Source organism: Boleophthalmus pectinirostris, unplaced genomic scaffold, assembly GCF_026225935.1.
Source record: "Boleophthalmus pectinirostris isolate CB_2022bp ecotype Guang Dong unplaced genomic scaffold, ASM2622593v1 HiC_scaffold_5, whole genome shotgun sequence".
Lineage (NCBI taxonomy): Eukaryota > Metazoa > Chordata > Actinopteri > Gobiiformes > Gobiidae > Boleophthalmus > Boleophthalmus pectinirostris.
The window spans coordinates 29,023,503-29,041,053 of record NW_026571404.1 but is presented as its reverse complement, the minus strand read 5'-3'; the positions used below and the strand labels follow the sequence as shown (position 1 = coordinate 29,041,053).

General features: G+C 40.2%; 1 protein-coding gene across 1 annotated transcript in view; it reads right to left on the bottom strand.

The window, feature by feature from the left end:
* The window catches only part of LOC110157105 (cGMP-dependent protein kinase 1-like), a 227,508-nt gene that overhangs the window by 42,887 nt on the left and 167,070 nt on the right, over positions 1 to 17,551 (bottom strand). The window contains exon 5 of the mRNA XM_020921370.2: positions 1,680 to 1,743. Coding sequence (XP_020777029.2) covers positions 1,680 to 1,743 — 64 coding nt within the window. The remainder of the gene's footprint in view (positions 1 to 1,679; positions 1,744 to 17,551) is intronic.

The window sequence follows — 17,551 nt, the reverse complement described above, 5'->3', positions numbered from 1 at the left end:
ACTAATAAGACATTTTATTTATAAGTGCTTTTCTAACACTCAAGGTGACTTAACAAGGCATAAACACAGTAAAAACAACACCAGTACAACTAAAAAACAATATACAGCGTTAAGATAATCTAATCTAAAATGGTGGGTTTTGAGGTAGGACTTAATTTGGGGCAGAGAGATCATTTAGAAAAGTTACACAGTGCACCTTCTTGTTTCCATGGAAATGTTATTGCTTTATCTAGACTAATCCACAGTATAGATTAAACCTATTTATCACGAGGGAGACAGGCACTACGCTACATTAACTTAACAAGCCATAGAAACAGCCGAATGAGTAAATGCTGGATGGAAATGTTTAAAGTCATACTATGGAACATTCCAGGAAAAGCAGTAATATCTCCATGAAGAAGTAGGTAGCAGACCCTCTACTAGAAAAGTTGCGCAGTGCACCTTTAACTTGACTTTTTTTGTTTGTTTGTTTGTTTTTAACTTCAATTTCAACATTAACCTTATTTTTGCACATGCTCATCCATTTAAGCATACCCAACCATTTTGGCAAAGACATAATCTCCCATATTTATTTCCTCTGCTTCAAAAGATTGTAGAACATTGCATTATTTTTCTACCTACTTGGAGACAAAGCTTGCTATTTCTAGTCCGAAGGATCTTTCCACAAAAGGATGCTTTGACATTTGCCAGGTGCATGTATTGTGACTGCGCCTAAGCCAGGATTGTAGCTGTATTGTACCCTGAACACCACACGGAGCTAACACCACATGATTCACATCTGTTGTGCGTCACTCCGAAGACACTGGTCAAACGTTGTGTAATAATAATTATACATACATGTCGACAAGCCAGTGTGCGTTATAAACCTGAGTCAGGACCTATGGATTTATGATATGTGTTAGCAGTGTTTCCCACAGAAAATTGGTTAGGCAAGGCGGTGCTGTCAAAAAGGTGAGGGGTGGGGTAGTCAAGGCGGGGGCCACTTGTTGTCAAGGCCGCCTTAACTATAAAGTGCTGCAGGAAACACTGGTTAAAATTTTGTTTCTTCCTCAGAAACATACCTGGAGTTATGTTTTGTTTCATTCACACATGTTTAACACAGAAATCCTGCATATTTAGAATGAGTTCATCTTTCAAACAGAAAAAAAAACTTGTCATGTGATGTTTTGATGTCATGTGGTAATACAGAAAGTGGTCTACTGTGTTTTTAAACTCCATACTCCTTTATTTCAGCCCTGGCGTTGCTCATTTCTACTGAACAAAAGGTTGCTGTTATCTTGAAAACTAAGCACTTCATGACATCATAAGATGGAACAGAGCAAAAATTCTGCCTAAATATGCAAGGTTTGTATATTAATCATGTGTAAATGAAACACAACACAACTCTAGGTATGTTTTAGACGAGGAAACATTATATCATAGATGTTATAATGTTATCATGTTAATGCCATACTGTGAAACAATAACATTTCCACAGAGACATGTTTTCTTTTTATTCCTCGTATTTCTTTTCTGCATCTGACTTTTTGCTGCTAGCATCATCTTGCCTTGATTTTTGCACCGCTCTTATACCTTCTTCTTGCTTTTTCTACTTTCTCAAACATTCTATTTGTGCCAGTGAAAAGGATGCACTGAGACATGTCTTAGTGGCTCCCTGTACTTACAAACCAAACACTTACCTCTTCAAGGATGTCCACCATTTTGCTGAGAATGTCCTCTTGTAGATCATGGAACGTAGGCACACTGTACGGAAAAGAAAAGAACGCATATGTTCAAATTGGCACATAGTATCTTTATCCATAATTCATTCTTTTGTGGCCTTGAAGACAGTGTTGAAAGCTCTGGGACAGCATATAATATGTGTGCATCAGGCTTGCTTTCAGATCAATAATAGATAGGCTTTTGTGAGTTATATTAAAGTATGCGCAGATGAAAATCTGTGGCTTTAAAGGGGAGGGGAAGGGAAGGGGAGTGTGGTTTCTCTGTGGATCAGATGGAGAGCTTTACACCCAATGGAGTTAACTGGCATTAGACAAACTTTATTGAACCACAAGGGAAATTATGGGGCACAGTAGCTCACACATCACATTATATTATAATAACAAAGGGTAAGAATCTGAATGTTAATAATAAATTCTAAATAAGTGGCAAAAATAGCAAGAGACTGGTGTAGAATAAGGCATAATTACATAAATGTACATGAACAAGTAAGTATAAAATATACAAATATAATAATACAAATATCTTAGCTATATTCAAGAGGTCGTAAGGACAGTTTATCTATTAGATAAGGGTGAGTTGTACAGTTGTATGGATAATGTTGAACCTTAAAATAAATGTTCGAAATTAATGTCATTAGAAAATATTGACAAAAAACAAGGTAGAGGCCGGTAACAGATAAATGGTAAAAGCCCACTCACAATCAGAATGTCTGTTTTTGAGCTATAAAATAACCTGTAATTAAATAAATGTAAGGTAGAGCTATTTAATGTCGTACTGTGGAAAATTCCTAGAATGAAAAAAGTACCCGCCTACTGTCGAGCGAACGAATCCTAATGCTGTGAGGTCAGACAGTTTCTACGAAGTGGTGCCGACTGATGAATCAAGCTAGAACATTCCAGGGAGAGCAATGACATATCTATAGAAACAATCAGGTGACGGACCCCCAACCAAAGTGCACCTGTTAAAGAAGGCTCGGCAGCGTCTCTTTCACAAGGAGTAAAAAGATCCTGCTGAACTTTTATCACCGCACCACTGAAAGCCTTCTGGTTGGCTCTATCACCGTGTGGTTTGGCACCATTACAGCCAAAAAGAGGCAAGCTTTAAAGGTGCACTGTGAGACTTTTCTGGTGGATGGTCCGTCAAATGCTTTTCTCCATGGAAATGTTATTGCTTGGTCTGGTTTGGTCTCCATGAAGATAGAAAAGCTTAATACTATACTGTGAAACATCACAGACAAAGTTACTGGTCAGATCTGTGGAGAGGCAGCTCACAATCAGAATACCCATTTTTCTATGTATTTTTGAGCTATAAAACCACCTATAATTGAATGAATGTCAGGTAGAGATGTTTATAATCATACTGTGGATCATTCCAGCCAGGGCTATGACATATCCATTGAAATAAGCAGATGATGGACCCCCAACCAAAACATAATCCTTTAAATAAGATGGTCTGCTCAGTCAAAAAAAACGTAAGTGTGATCTGCCTGTCCTCGAGGCTCTTTAATCTGAGCCCTTCAGATCATACACGACCCCTCTGGCCATCCTGACAGAGACATGTCTGAGCTTTTCCCCTCTGGAAGAACATATGGCTCCATTAAATGTAAAACCTCTCACCATGGTAACAGCTTCATCACACAAGCTGTTATAAGTTTGAACAATTCACTCTGAACTTTGATGTAGCACCTTGATATTTTAGCTCCTTAATCTTTGTATCTTGTTTATTTCACAGTGTCATATGTCGTCTGGAATGATTGTCTGTTGTTTGTTTATGTGGTTGTTTTGTAGGTGCACTGCATAACATTTCTAGTGGAGCTTCTGCCACTTGCTTGTCTCCATGGGAATGTTATTACTTTGTCTAGACATTCCATGGTATAAATTGTTTCTTTCTTGCTAGATAGGTTTAAACAATTCACAATTCAGATAATTCAGATCTATGGAGAGTTGCCTGAGAGTTGTTTTTGAGCAATAGAAACATCCGTAATGAGTAATTGCTACATTTACATCTACAGCTGTTTTTTTTTTTTAACACTTACAGTTTGTGCAAATCAGCCATGTGATTTTAAGTTTCGTTTGTGTAAAATGCAAACAAATGTGTGCAAAACTGCATTAAATACTTTATAATCTCAAACAGGCTGATGTGGCTCTATAGTGGTTATGGTTTATATGTTGTAAAGTTGAGTTTTTTTATGCAGAAGATTTTAATTAAGAATCTGCTGCAGTGTAGAACTTGTTCAATGGTGTTTGGAAATGTTGGGTTTGATCTGTGCAGTGGATTGAGGGATACCGCTGGTTAGGAACCTCCCAAGCTTCCTATGCTAAAGGAGCACTTGGTTGTTGTATTTTTCCTGGTTTATTAAATATAAAATTTTTGCACTTACGCATTTGTAAGATTATGTCAGGGAAACGGAATAGTGCATTTATAACCAGGATACTGATGTGCATGTAAAGAGAAGCAATGATGATACCTGCTAACACTATACTTAAACACTTAACAATTACTGAGATTAATAAAGTTAAAGCGCTGAATATTGATATCTGTGTCCCACCTTGCTGTCATTGTTCATAATTATTGTGAGAAATGATTAACGTGAGCAGTGTCTTCACATAAATGATTATCATTAATTATTGTTATTAATAATGTATAACTAAAAGCAAACTGAGCAAATCTATTATTTCAGAAGAGCATATTAAACTGGTAACCCTTCGTATGACTCAGTACCCATGAACTTTCAAAAAGGTTGGTGACCCTTGGTTTAAAGTCATACCATGGAAAATTCCAGGCAAAGCAGTGACATCTCCATGGAGACAAGTAAATGGCGGACCGTCCACTAGAAAAGTTGTATAGTGCACCTTTAATGCCTCATTGTGCACTTTAAGCATTTTGCACATGTTCCTTCAAAGTGTTTTCTTTTTTTTAAACTACAAATGGCAAATAAATTTACCTAACCTCACACTTCGATAACAAAATAAATAAATAAAATAAAATACTTGATTTCCACTTGTTTTCACCGCTGCGCCAACTGTGGCACTGAATCCACAATGAGCCTTGCTTGACAAAATAACTCTACGCCCTAAGCTCTGTGAATATCAGTGTATTAAATTTTTTCTCCTTGTTTAATTTAAAAGTCAAAATAACATGGCTTATTACATTTCTTTGTGTATGCATTCAGCTTATCACACTATATTAAACCCCAGCCTTTGTTAGACACAGTGCTACATATATTGATACAAACAGTGAGGTCCTGTGCTTTCCTGTAACCCGATCAGATGTGCAGGGGCTGTTTGTTCCGTTTGGCGCCTGGGTGAATTAGCGCTCTTATCAAGCCCACTAAATAAAAACTAGCCCAATGTTTATCAAGCAGCAGCGGGCACAACCAGCAATGGCAAACAAAGCTCTTATCATTTCTTACCATCCCCCCCTCCCCTCTCCTACTCATTTTCCACGCTTTATTACTGTAATCGGCACCATCTCACCCTCAACCTCCCCGCAATCCAAAATTTCGCCGGCCCGGGCTGGTTTGCTACACTTGCTACAAAACAAAAGCTGCGTAAGATCGAGCTCTAACGCTGTTGACATGGACAGAATCATTTCCTTTGTAATAATTCCTGCTTTCTTTTTGTATTGCAGAGGTTTAATTAGTTTTACAAGGCCAATGGGGGACTTAGCTTCGTATTAGCAATATTGTGTTTTAGCATTGTAATCTTTATGCTGCTATTGTGAGTCAAGTCTTAAGGCGCTGGGGGCGGAAGTTCATGTAGGAATGAAAAGAAATGATATTGAATGCCTTGGTATTTAAGTTCTGTTCATTATCATAATTATCTTTCTTTATACTTTCAGTAGAAAACATATGGGACTCTCAGAAAGGTTAAGATTAAGATTATTTAACGGATAAATATTATGCATTACACTCAGGCCTTTCATGCTCTTGAGTACCTTTACTTTGGCGTTCCAAGTTTTAGAACTTAAAATAGATAAGATAGCCCTTTATTTACACACCGTACTTTGCAATACTTCGCAAACTGTTTGCACTACTCTGTTAGAAGCAGTGTTGGGCACTTTACTTCAAAAAATGTATTATGTATGTAACGGTATCCAAGTCTCACGATACAATATTGTCACCGTATGAACCTCACTGTACGATATTTTATGAGATATCACAGGAAAGCTCATGATATGGTGGAGAGGCTCACAATTAGGATTAGGTATGTAACAATATCCAAATCTCTCGGTATGATATTTTCACGATATACATCTCACGGTACGATATTTATTGCAATATTTTATGGAGGCTAACAAAACTGTGAATACGCTACTTTTTCCTCTTAAAATGCCTTGACAAGACTTAATCCAAAGAACTAAGACTTAAAAGTGCTTAGAACTGTTATTTCTTCATGCAGTCTGCACTGAAAAGGATTATGGTCTATGATGTTCCCTCTTTCTTATTTTTGCTGCACCGTGACTCTTAATTTAAGCGACTTGTAATTCAATATATTGTGATGGTCCATGATATTATTGTGTGGGAACTCTGACAATATGATATCATGATATTTTGGTTATTGTTACATTCCTAGTTATGAGTTACCATTACAAATTACTTTCCCCTTAAAGAAAGTTAGTCAGTTACTATGCTGTAAAAGTAATTAATTACTCAGCAAAGTAATTATCCAGTTATTTTTCATGTTATGTACTATTGCCTGAAAAATCGAGTTTGTCTTTAATGCAGTGGCTCCGTCTCCATCTTGCTCACACTAACTGCACTGGGGCTCGAGGATGGATGACCAGCAACAAGAGGTGTGTTTGCATGTGACGATGTGAGGCGCTTCATTAGATTCGAGTTACTTGAGGCTGACGCGGCAGAATTTAATTTCCCATGGCACAGTTACACTTAACATACACATTCTTGCTGCTGTTGAATGTCCCTGGCTCGTCGTTGCCATTGTCACATTCTCATTTAGTTTGTCTCATTTAGCGAGAAGTGTGCAGGAAAGAAACAACAAGGCAGCGTAAGCAGAGACTCAGCCCACCCAACTTCTTAGCCAATCATCTTGGCCCTGCTCTCTCCTGAGCTCTCCCCGCTCCTGCTGATGATGTGTGTCTGTTCACCGCGGCGCCTCTTTCATCCCAACTGTAACGTGCCACTTTGCTTTCCCAGTAACGATAACGCCATTGTAACGATGGAGAGTGTAATTAATTGGATTACTCCCTTACCAAAAATGTATCCCTGTTAGTAGCACCGTTATACTTAAATGCAGTTATTCCCAACACTGGGTAGAAGCTCTGTTACTCAAGTTAGTCTATAATCTGAGCTTCATTTTAGAACAGTTTGCTTAGAAGTAGTTCCAACCAACTAAACTAACAGGTGAGATGATCTGTGCTTTTAAACAAGTCTGAAAATGTCTAAAATGACAGTTTTAGTGTGCAGTTTTTCAGTTAGTCACTTTCATCTTTTGGTTGAATATCAAACACCAAAACAGGACCATGAATGCTTGTGTTGATCACAGGCTCTGGAAAATGTGCTGTTTAAATAAATGTTGTATTTTTTTCAGACAATCTTTAAACTTTTTGTCATTGTTTGCTAATGTGTGCATTGTGTCACCATGGAAACTGGTGACATTTCCACCAATAGAAATGCATAATAGAACACCCCCAACGTGATGTCCCTGCAAAGCATCAGTAGATTAAATATTAATGCATAGATAAGCTTTATAATCTTGTTAAACATCGTCAAATCACTGGAAATCTGTCTCTAGCAAACAGTATAATATTTTCACTATTCCACAATTACAATTTGATGAACTAACCCTGACATTCTGAGTTGGCGTAGTCTTTTCACTTGACTGAAACGTAGTTTTCTCAGAACAGACACAGGGCTGGAATACTTGTCAGATTGAGTTAAAACTAATTTGTCCCAAGGTTTCTTTTCTTTTTTTCCCAAGCTGAAACGACAAGTAAAAGCCACATTGTTTATCTGGGACCACCGCTCCTAGATTAGACTGCAGTAAAAGAAAAGAACATTTGTAACCAACCAGAACAGTATAAACTCCACATGTGGATTTGATAAATATTTACATATCTGCCCGATGGTTACGCAAAAGGAAACGCGGAAGAAAGACTGGAGCGAGGTCTATTTTTAGCTATCTCTCACACAGTCTTAATATAACGGGGGAAAAAATGAATTGGAAATAGTTTCGCATTCTACATCCGCAGCAGTGTACTTGAATAAAATGAGCATTGACTAAGAGGTTGCTTGGTTCAGACAGGAAAGAAAATTGATTGTTTGGTGGACATTTTGACCTGGGTTTGATTTGGTGTTACGGATGTAAACGTAGAACCTGACCTATGTCAAATCTGATCCTTTGAGCTTATGTGGTCAACAACAGTGTTAAAGATTTACAGAAGATTCCTGGAGGAGTTGTATAAGGAAATTCAGAATCCTTAAGCAGGGGTGTCAGATTGTTTATGCTTTAATATTGTAGTGAAAAGATGATGAAAGGAAATGATGATGGTGAAAATATTAGTGTTTATTAAGAATGACAAAAAAGAAAAGAAAATTATAAATAGGTCTAAATATAAAAATAAAAGGGGGCCTAGCAGTATGGTTATGCTGCTCCACCACATTATTATTTGTGTGTGTGTGTGTTGGGGTGGTTTAAGGGTGGTGAGCTTTATTGTTTTATGTTTGTTTTAGGTATTATTTTATGTTTTTGTCATGTTTTCATCTTTATTATTTCATTGTTTAATGTTATATTCTATTGTCCATAATAAAAATAAATAAATACAGTATTTTCCGCACTATTAGGCCATCCATCCATCCATCCATCCATTTTCGTCCGCTTATCCGGGGCCGGGTCGCCGGGGGCAGCAGCCTAAGCAGGGACTCCCAGACTTCCTTCACCCCAGACACGTCCTCCAGCTCCTCCGGGGGGACCCCGAGGCGTTCCCAGGCCAGCCGAGAGACATAGTCCCTCCAGCGTGTCCTGGGTCTTCCCCGGGGCCTCCTCCCGGTGGGACATGCCCAGAACACCTCCCGAGGGAGGCGCCCAGGAGGCATCCGGAACAGATGCCCGAGCCACCTCAACTGGCTCCTCTCGATGTGGAGGAGCAGCGGCTCTACTCCGAGCTCCTCCTGTGTGACTGAGCTCCTCACCCTATCTCTAAGGGAGCGCCCAGCCACCCTGCGGAGGAAACTCATTTCGAGCGCTTGTATCCGCGATCTCGTCCTTTCGGTCACTACCCAGAGCTCATGACCATGACCATAGGTGAGAGTAGGAACGAAGACTGACCGGTAAATCGAGAGCTTCGCCTTTCGACTCAGCTCCCTCTTCACCACAACGGTCCGATACAGCGACCGCATCACTGCCGAAGCTGCACCGATCCGCCTGTCAATCTCCCGTTCCGTCCTTCCCTCACTCGTGAACAAGACCCCGAGATACTTGAACTCCCCCACTTGAGGCAAAGACTCCCCACCCACCCGGAGAGGGCAAGCCACCTTTTTCCGGTCGAGAACCATGGCCGCTTCACACTCGGCTGCAAACCGCCCCAGTGCACACTGCAGGTCCTGGCTCGATGAAGCCAACAGGACAACATCATCCGCAAACAGCAGAGATGAGATCCTGGTCCCCAAACCGGACCCCCTCCGGCCCCTGACTGCGCCTAGAAATTCTGTCCATAAATACAATGAACAGAACCGGTGACAAAGGGCAGCCCTGGTGGAGTCCAACATGCACCGGGAACAGGTCTGACTTACTGCAATGCGAACACAGCTCCTGCTCCGGTCATACAGGGACCGGACAGCCCTTAGCAAAGGGCCCCGGACCCCATACTCCCAGAGCACCCCCCACAGGACACCACGAGGGACACGGTCGAATGCCTTCTCCAAGTCCACAAAGCACATGTGGACTGGTTGGGCAAACTCCCATGAACCCTCGAGCACCCTATGGAGAGTGTAGAGCTGGTCCAGTGTTCCACGGCCAGGACGAAAACCACACTGCTCTTCCTGGAATCTGAGGTTCGACTATCGGCCGGATTCTCCTCTCCAGTACCCTGGCATAGACCTTACCGGGAAGGCTGAGGAGTGTGATCCCCCTATAGTTGGAACACACCCTCCGGTCCCCCTTCTTATACAGAGGGACCACCACCCCGGTTTGCCAGTCCAGAGGTACTGTCCCCGACCGCCACGCGATGTTGAAGAGGCGTGTCAGCCAAGACAGCCCCACAACATCCAGAGACTTCAGGTACTCAGGACGGATCTCATCCAATCCCGGAGCCTTGCCACCAAGGAGCTTTCCAACCACCTCAGTGACTTCAGCCAGGGTGATGGATGAGTCCGCCTCCGAGTCCCCAGCCTCGGCCTCCTCCTCGGAAGACGTGACGGTGGGATTGAGGAGATCCTCAAAGTATTCCTTCCACCGCCGGACAACGTCCCCAGTCGAGGTCAGCAGCTCTCCCCCCGCACTGTAAACAGTGTTGGCGAAGAACTTCTTCCCCCTCCTGAGGCGCCAGACGGTTTGCCAGAATCTCTTTGAGGCCGTCCGATAGTCCTTCTCCATGGCCTCCCCGAACTCCTCCCAGCTCCGAGTTTTTGCCTCCGCAACCGCACGGGCTGCAGCACGCTTGGCCCGCCGGTACCCGTCAGCTGCTTCAGGAGTCCCCCGAGCCAGCAAGGCCCGATAGGACTCCTTCTTCAGCTTGACGGCATCCCTTACTTCCGGTGTCCACCACCGGGTTCGGGGATTGCCGCCGCGACAGGCACCACAGACCTTACGCCCACAGCTCCGAGCAGCCGCATCGACAATAGAGGCCGAGAATGAAGCCCACTCGGACTCCATATCTCCAGCCTCCCCCGGAATCCGGGAGAAGTCCTCCCGGAGGTGCGAGTTGAAAGTCCCTCTGACAGAGGGCTCCGCCAGACGTTCCCAACAGACTCTCACTACACGCTTGGGCCTACCAGGTCTTTCCGGCTTCCTCCTCCGCCAGCGAACCCAACTCACAACCAGGTGGAGATCAGTTGACAGCTCAGCCCCTCTCTTCACCCGAGTGTCCAAGACACGCGGCCGGAGATCAGATGACACGACTACAAAGTCGATCATCGACCTCCGCCTAGGGTGTCCTGGTGCCACGTGCACTTATGGACACCCTTGTGCTCGAACATGGTGTTTGTTATGGACAAACTGTGACTAGCACAGAAGTCCAATAACAGAACACCGCTCGGGTTCAGATCGGGGAGGCCGTTCCTCCCAATCACCCCTCTCCAAGTGTCACTGTCGTTGCCCACGTGGGCGTTGAAGTCCCCCAGGAGAACAACGGAGTCTATTAGGCACTATTAGGCGCTCTGGATTATAAGGCGCACTGTCATTGAATGGTCTATTTTCAAACTTTTTTCACAAATAAACCGCACCGGACTTTAAACGAAACACAACAGGGTCAGTTGGACTTTGTTTGGCGCATTCACTGTGACTCTCTGCTTTGTTCAGTTGTGGCGTGTAGGGAGGGTGCTGTCTGGGACCGCTGGATTGTCGGCGTGTTCGCAGTGACTCAGTTGTTCAGTTGTGGCTAGAAGTGCCACATTGCTCTCGCTTTTTCAGTTTGTTCCTCCGTTCCATTCCTCGTCCGCGTGGAGTGATGAGTGTGGCTGCGGGTGTTTTTCACTGCTCAGTCGCTGTCTGGTCCGTGTGTGTTTGCGTGCGCTGCAGGTGGTGCAGCTTTGTAGTTTACTGAAGTCGTGCTGGGACACCTGAGTGGATTCGTGAATAAGGCTCTCTGGATTGTGGGGCACGCAGTCGTTTTTTTGATGGGGTTGGAGGCTTAAGAGCGCGCCCATAGTGTGGAAAATACGGTAAATAAAAAAAACAGGTCTGTAATGGGCATTTTTCAATAGACAATATATAGTGTAGTGGCCCGTCATTTGTACCCAGGGCCCAAAATTTGCTTACACCAAGTGTCAAATGTCAAGTGTCACTCAGGTTCAGCAGGTGTGATTTAGACATCTTGTGGTACTGACGTGAGCCTGTCTGTCGTAAACTCAGTAGCAAATTGTTTTAATCAGGTTAAGGATTGTATTTGCTATGAATGACGTGGCATGGCTCCAGTGTGAAGGATGTTGAATAGCAGAAATGTACTGAATGAGTTTGGTCAAGGGTAATGGACTTTATTAAAAGCATTAAAGCTGAGGTATCTGATTTTCAAACCGTGAAAGGAGGAGGCAGGCATTTAAATCAATCTAACTTGCCCGTAGCTCTCAAAAACCCTTTGACAATCAGGTCTTGTCCCAAATATAGTTATGCACATGGCTGTTTCTTAGAAGTTTGCAGTAAATTATTATGAGGTTTAATTAGATAACTGCTTGTAGCTTTTATGATACACTTTCGGGGGGAAAAACAGAATTGTTCTATGAAAAAATTAGAAAGATATGAGAAAAACACGAGTAATTTGAAACTGTACTGATAATCACTGCTTGAGGATTTGGTTATTTAATTATTTGTGGTAAATTTGCACAACTAAACTAAAGATTAGGGATGGTTAGACAGACTTTTATTATTTTATTTTATTTTATTTTATTCTTGAGCCGATACAGATATCCGACATTTGAAAGCCGATATTTGCTGATACCGTTATTTATCTTAAGTTAACATAAAATTTAAGTAACTTAAACATAATAACATTTATCATTTATATTTATGTGGGAGATCAAATGTGTTGTTACATGTTTTTGTGAACATACAACTATATAATGCTCTTCTATGTCCATTGTTATACATGAGTCTGTTGAAAAAGGGCACACAAAGAATAGATAAGCCTAAAGAAATGTCACTATCAGTAACGAGAAGCTATACTGACCCATACAGATATAGACTAATCTGTTTCTATATCAGCCGATACTGATACTGGAACCAATATATATCTCCAAATCTCTAATAAAGAACACCATTTAGGTTGTAAATACTATACTCATACTATTCCTCCATCATTGACTCTAGCAGTGTGTAGTTATGATCATTTTCCTCCACCCTGTTGCACCACATTTCAAATTGCGATCCTTTTTTCACTAATGAGCTACATGCAGTACATTTATTGTTGCACTAAATGGGAACATGCTGTTTATTTTCTGTAGCTGAGAGAAGCTTTTACCATGTTTTTGAACACAAAGGTCAGCTCAGGTCAACCAGCCACTCTACGGGATGTTGTGCAATGACCATAATGTGAGGGGCCAAACAAAAACACTGCCATTACAAATAGTACGTTAGCCTTCCAATATCGTTTTTATTGTTCGAGACCAAAAAGACTTGTAATATATATTTATTTTCCTTTTATTATCTCATAGTCCAGAGTTGTATAGTGTGTCATTCACACACATTCTTCCCTAATTCCTACTCCCCTATTGAAGAACGATCTGTGCAGGTTTGTTTCTTTTTTTTTCTGCTCCTTCTCCCCTCAAGTTATGCTGTACTGTTTTTCTTAAAGGTGCGCCTGAGGTAATGGTGGTCAATACCTGAATTTTCTGTTTGGGGATCAATAAATATTATCTATTCCCAGAGCTCTAAACGATTGTAAAAATATCAATTTATCAATAATATAATCAATTCTGTCTTGAAGATATGCCACATTTAAATATTAGCAATATTGTTGATAGTTTAAAAAAAGCAGATTAAAATAAAAATGGAAAGAAATATACTGTAATTGAACAAGTATATGAACAGATTTTTGTATTTAGGTAATTTTATTGTTCATTCACGTGTGTCTGATATACTTAAAAGTTCTATATTCTACAACATTGCGTCTCGTGTCAAATCTCGTGATCTTAAAGCCATGTTAGAATGTTGCTCATCAAAATCATACCTGGAGTGGTGTTTTGTTTCATTCACACATGTTTGAGTAACCCTTTACTATTAATCTTTCTATGTCTTCAAAGCTCAAAATGCTCTGCTCCACCTTGTGATGTCAATTAAAAGATACCTTTTACCTTTTGTTCAATAGAATATTAATTCCAGGGCTGAAATTATCCAAATGATTCTAGTGAAGGTGTATAGAATTTAAAAATCCAACAACATAGCAACACTTCCTGTATTACCACATGACAGAGTGTTTTCTGTTTGAGAGAAGATCTCAGTTTAAATATGCAGGATATGTGTGTTAGACTGTGTGAACGAAACAAAACACAACTCCAGGTATGTTTGTGATGAGAAAACATTATAATATAGATCAGAGAACAGCGTACTATAGGCCGTTTAAACCTCAACTAATATTTTATACTTGCTTTTAACAAGTGACATGTACATTTGTTGTTGTTGAGTACCTTATTGTTTTTTATGTTTTCAGTAGTTGTATTGTGTTTGCATTGTGTATTGTGACTTTGATTGTGATTGTCCTTATCTATTCTGTGTTTGTGTACAGCACTTTGGCCAGCTGTAAAGCTTTTAAAGTACTTTATAAATAAAGTTGGTATGGTATGGTATAGACTAATTTGAGCACTAAATCGGCATCTTAATTTTTGTCAGTATTGCTCAGCTTTACCCCACTGGTATACATCATGAAGCTCCTCTGTGTTTTTAAAGTCCTTACATTTTTACACTCATTTTATAATAATTTTACTGTCCCTCACTCACAGCTTAACAAAACGTTCTATTTTGCCCCAGTAGTATTTGCACGTAACGCCATGTAAATATGCCTGAGGGTGAGTGGTCAAATAATCCCTCTATATAAAAAGCTTTGAATTCTATAGAGGTAAAAACGCTGTAAAAATGACTACACTGTTTTTGACAATTCAGGATTTGCTCAAATAAATGTTCCCCATCAGTGAGTAGGGAGGAGGAAGTCGAGGTCAGGCTGGTTCAGCGAGCTCAGTATGTAGTTCACATCCTGTCTCATAGTCTCATACTGGGGGTCCTCAGTGGATTGTTTTCACTGTAAACTCCAGCGCATCAAGATTTCAGAGGAAGTGTACAGCATGCAAACCAAGGACCGAAGGAAAGCAATGAAGGACAAGAAGTTTTTCCGTTCCACTGTCTGCTCCTACAAAAACTGTTACTTAATTAAAGAGACATGTTATACTGCTGTTACCTTATCAAAAACATATCTGGAGTTGTGTTTTATTTTATTCACACATGTTAGAGTACCCCTTTATTCTTAGTCTATCTATCTCCAATCTCAAAATGCTCTGTCCCCCCTTGTGATGTCATGAAGTTGTAGTTTTGTTTTGTTTTAACAGCTACTTTTTAGCTTTTGTTCAGCAGAGATTGGCAATTCCAGGGCTGAAATTATCCAAATGATTCCAGTGAAGGCCTGTGGAGTTTAAAAACACAGTGGAGCACTTTCTGTAATATCACATCACATGCTGGAACACAGTGTTTTAAGTTTGAGACAAGAACTCAGCCTAAATATGCCGGATTTGTGTGTTAAATGAAACAAAAAACATGACTCCAGGTATGTTTTTAACACAAATTTGAAAGTATTATTTACACTAGAGTCCAATTAAGTAATATTAAAAGATGCTGCCGTTGAGCTTTTAAGAATTTATAGACTCTATTGATCCTCCAGGCAGTTTTTGCATTTAACACACGGGATACCCAGTTCCCCTTCGTGCAGAACCCAGGGGATATCTGTAAATCTAAGAGCTAAGATCTGGGTCAGGCTTTGGTAGTTTTCATACTTTAGGATGTGAGGATGTCAAACTTAGATGGGGAAGCAAGAGCCGGATTTCCCTATAGATATATATTACATAATGTTTTAATTTGAAATATCTAAAAGGCAAATTTACATATGTCGAACCTGATCATTTTTGTTAGTGTCTAGACCCTAAAACTTAGTGTGTTACAACAAAACATTTACCATCCATCTGTATTAAGTATTATAGAATGTTTTGATGTTATCTGTTATTCCAAGTGGACGATTAGCCTATTATCACATCAAATACTGCAATTTAAAGACGAAATATTTTAATTCTATTGGGTATTTTAACTGCTAATACAAAACATATTTAGATCAGTGTTACCTTTTATTGTTTTGAAAATGCTATATTCACCCAAACTGAAGTATTAATATGTTTTATAAGTTACTTTTTCATGTTTGGTGCTCTTGAGTCTCATCCTTTTTTTTGCTCTCTGCACTGTCACCCCCCCTTCAGAGCCCTATCACAACAATCAGGGTGCATCCCGCTAATGAAACTACTACACATCACATCAGGTTTGTCAAGTTGTTATGTGCAATTTTGTATCAGCATGAGTGATTTAGGATGTGGGCGGAGCCTTGTACACAATCATACTGCTAACCACAATGAAGGTTCAAATAGAGCCTGGGAGAGATTGCTAAATTACTCAAACAGGCATGGATAACATATAAAACTTAGACATGTTTTTGATGAGGGAACAATGTTATAACACTAAAACAAATCAATTTCTAGTGTAGTGTTCGCCACCTGCTTGTCTCCATGGAAATGTTATTGGTTTGTTTAGAATGTTCCACAGTATAGCTTAAATCTATCCAGATAAGCAGTTTACAGCACTATGCTACATTATAATTCAGATCTGTTGAGAGTTACCTTTATTTACAGAAGGAACTATTGTATTTTTGAGCAATAGAAACACCTTAATGAGTAAATGTTTAAAGTCATACTGTGGAATATTCAAGGAAAAAGAAAAATAATATCTCCATGGAGAAGAGCAGGTGACAGATCCTCCACCAGAAAAGTTGAGCAGTGCACCTTTAAGTATGTTTTTATAAATGCATTTAACCAAGTAAATCTGTGTATTTATGTGTAGCAGAAAAATGTTATAAACTTTCCATTCCTTTTCTCCATTACATTCGTTTCATATATTCCAGTGTGTGGGCTGTTTAGAGGATGGGGGATGCTATGGAGTTGTGACACTTGTATGCATCCATCTGCGTTCAAACAGTGCGTTCAAATAGTGACAGATTCTTGTCATGATCCCGGTGATTCATGGGGCTTTGTGCGAGAGGAAGTCAGCGCCTCATTCTGCTGCTATGAAAAATATCGCACGGATTTCAACACGTAATGGGGACATCAATTTAATAAGTGGGCTGGAGCGGGTGTCAGAGGAAGTGTGGTTTTTTACAAAGACGGGAGCGCATGCATGTTTATGACTACACACAGCTTTTGATATGAACCCCGCGTTTATGCAACGGACCAAAGCAGCTGAGTCTTTAAAGTGGTAATGGGCTCATGTGTACCATAATGTTTATGTAATTTTATTTTTGGCTTACTCGCTCTGTCATTCTGATTTTGCAGCCTTCTACACACAGAGATGATTTAAAAAGTGATTATAGATAAGATAAACCTGTGTGTATTCACAAAATATTATCCAGTAGAGTTCAGTGGTCTCCAAATATTACTTAAAAATATGCACTTTTTATCACTATCTACGAGAGAGAGAGAGAGATTTTTTCCACATCTTTGTAAATTCATTTCATTTGTGTTGTTGTTTGTGGCTGTGTGTGCGTGTTTATCTGTGTATCATTCGTTCATTCATTTTTCAAAATAAAGCCAAAAATGAGAAAACAACAACTATTTTCTTCATTATTTGTCTTCAAAAATAAAATGAAAAAACAGATAACGATTTGTTTTTTTCAGCTTTCGATTTTGTGTTTAAATGAATAATGGAAAAAATGGATAATGGCTGTTTCCCATTTCCCTGACTTAAACTGTGATGCTGAACTTTTTCCCTGCATATAGACTGAACCGGGACTAAAACAGGTCTAAACCAGGTCTAAACCAGGACTAAAACAGAAATAAACCGGGTCTAAACCAGAACTGAACCGAATCCAGGACTGAACCAGGACTAAACCAGGACTAAACCGGTCTCAGTCCTGGTCT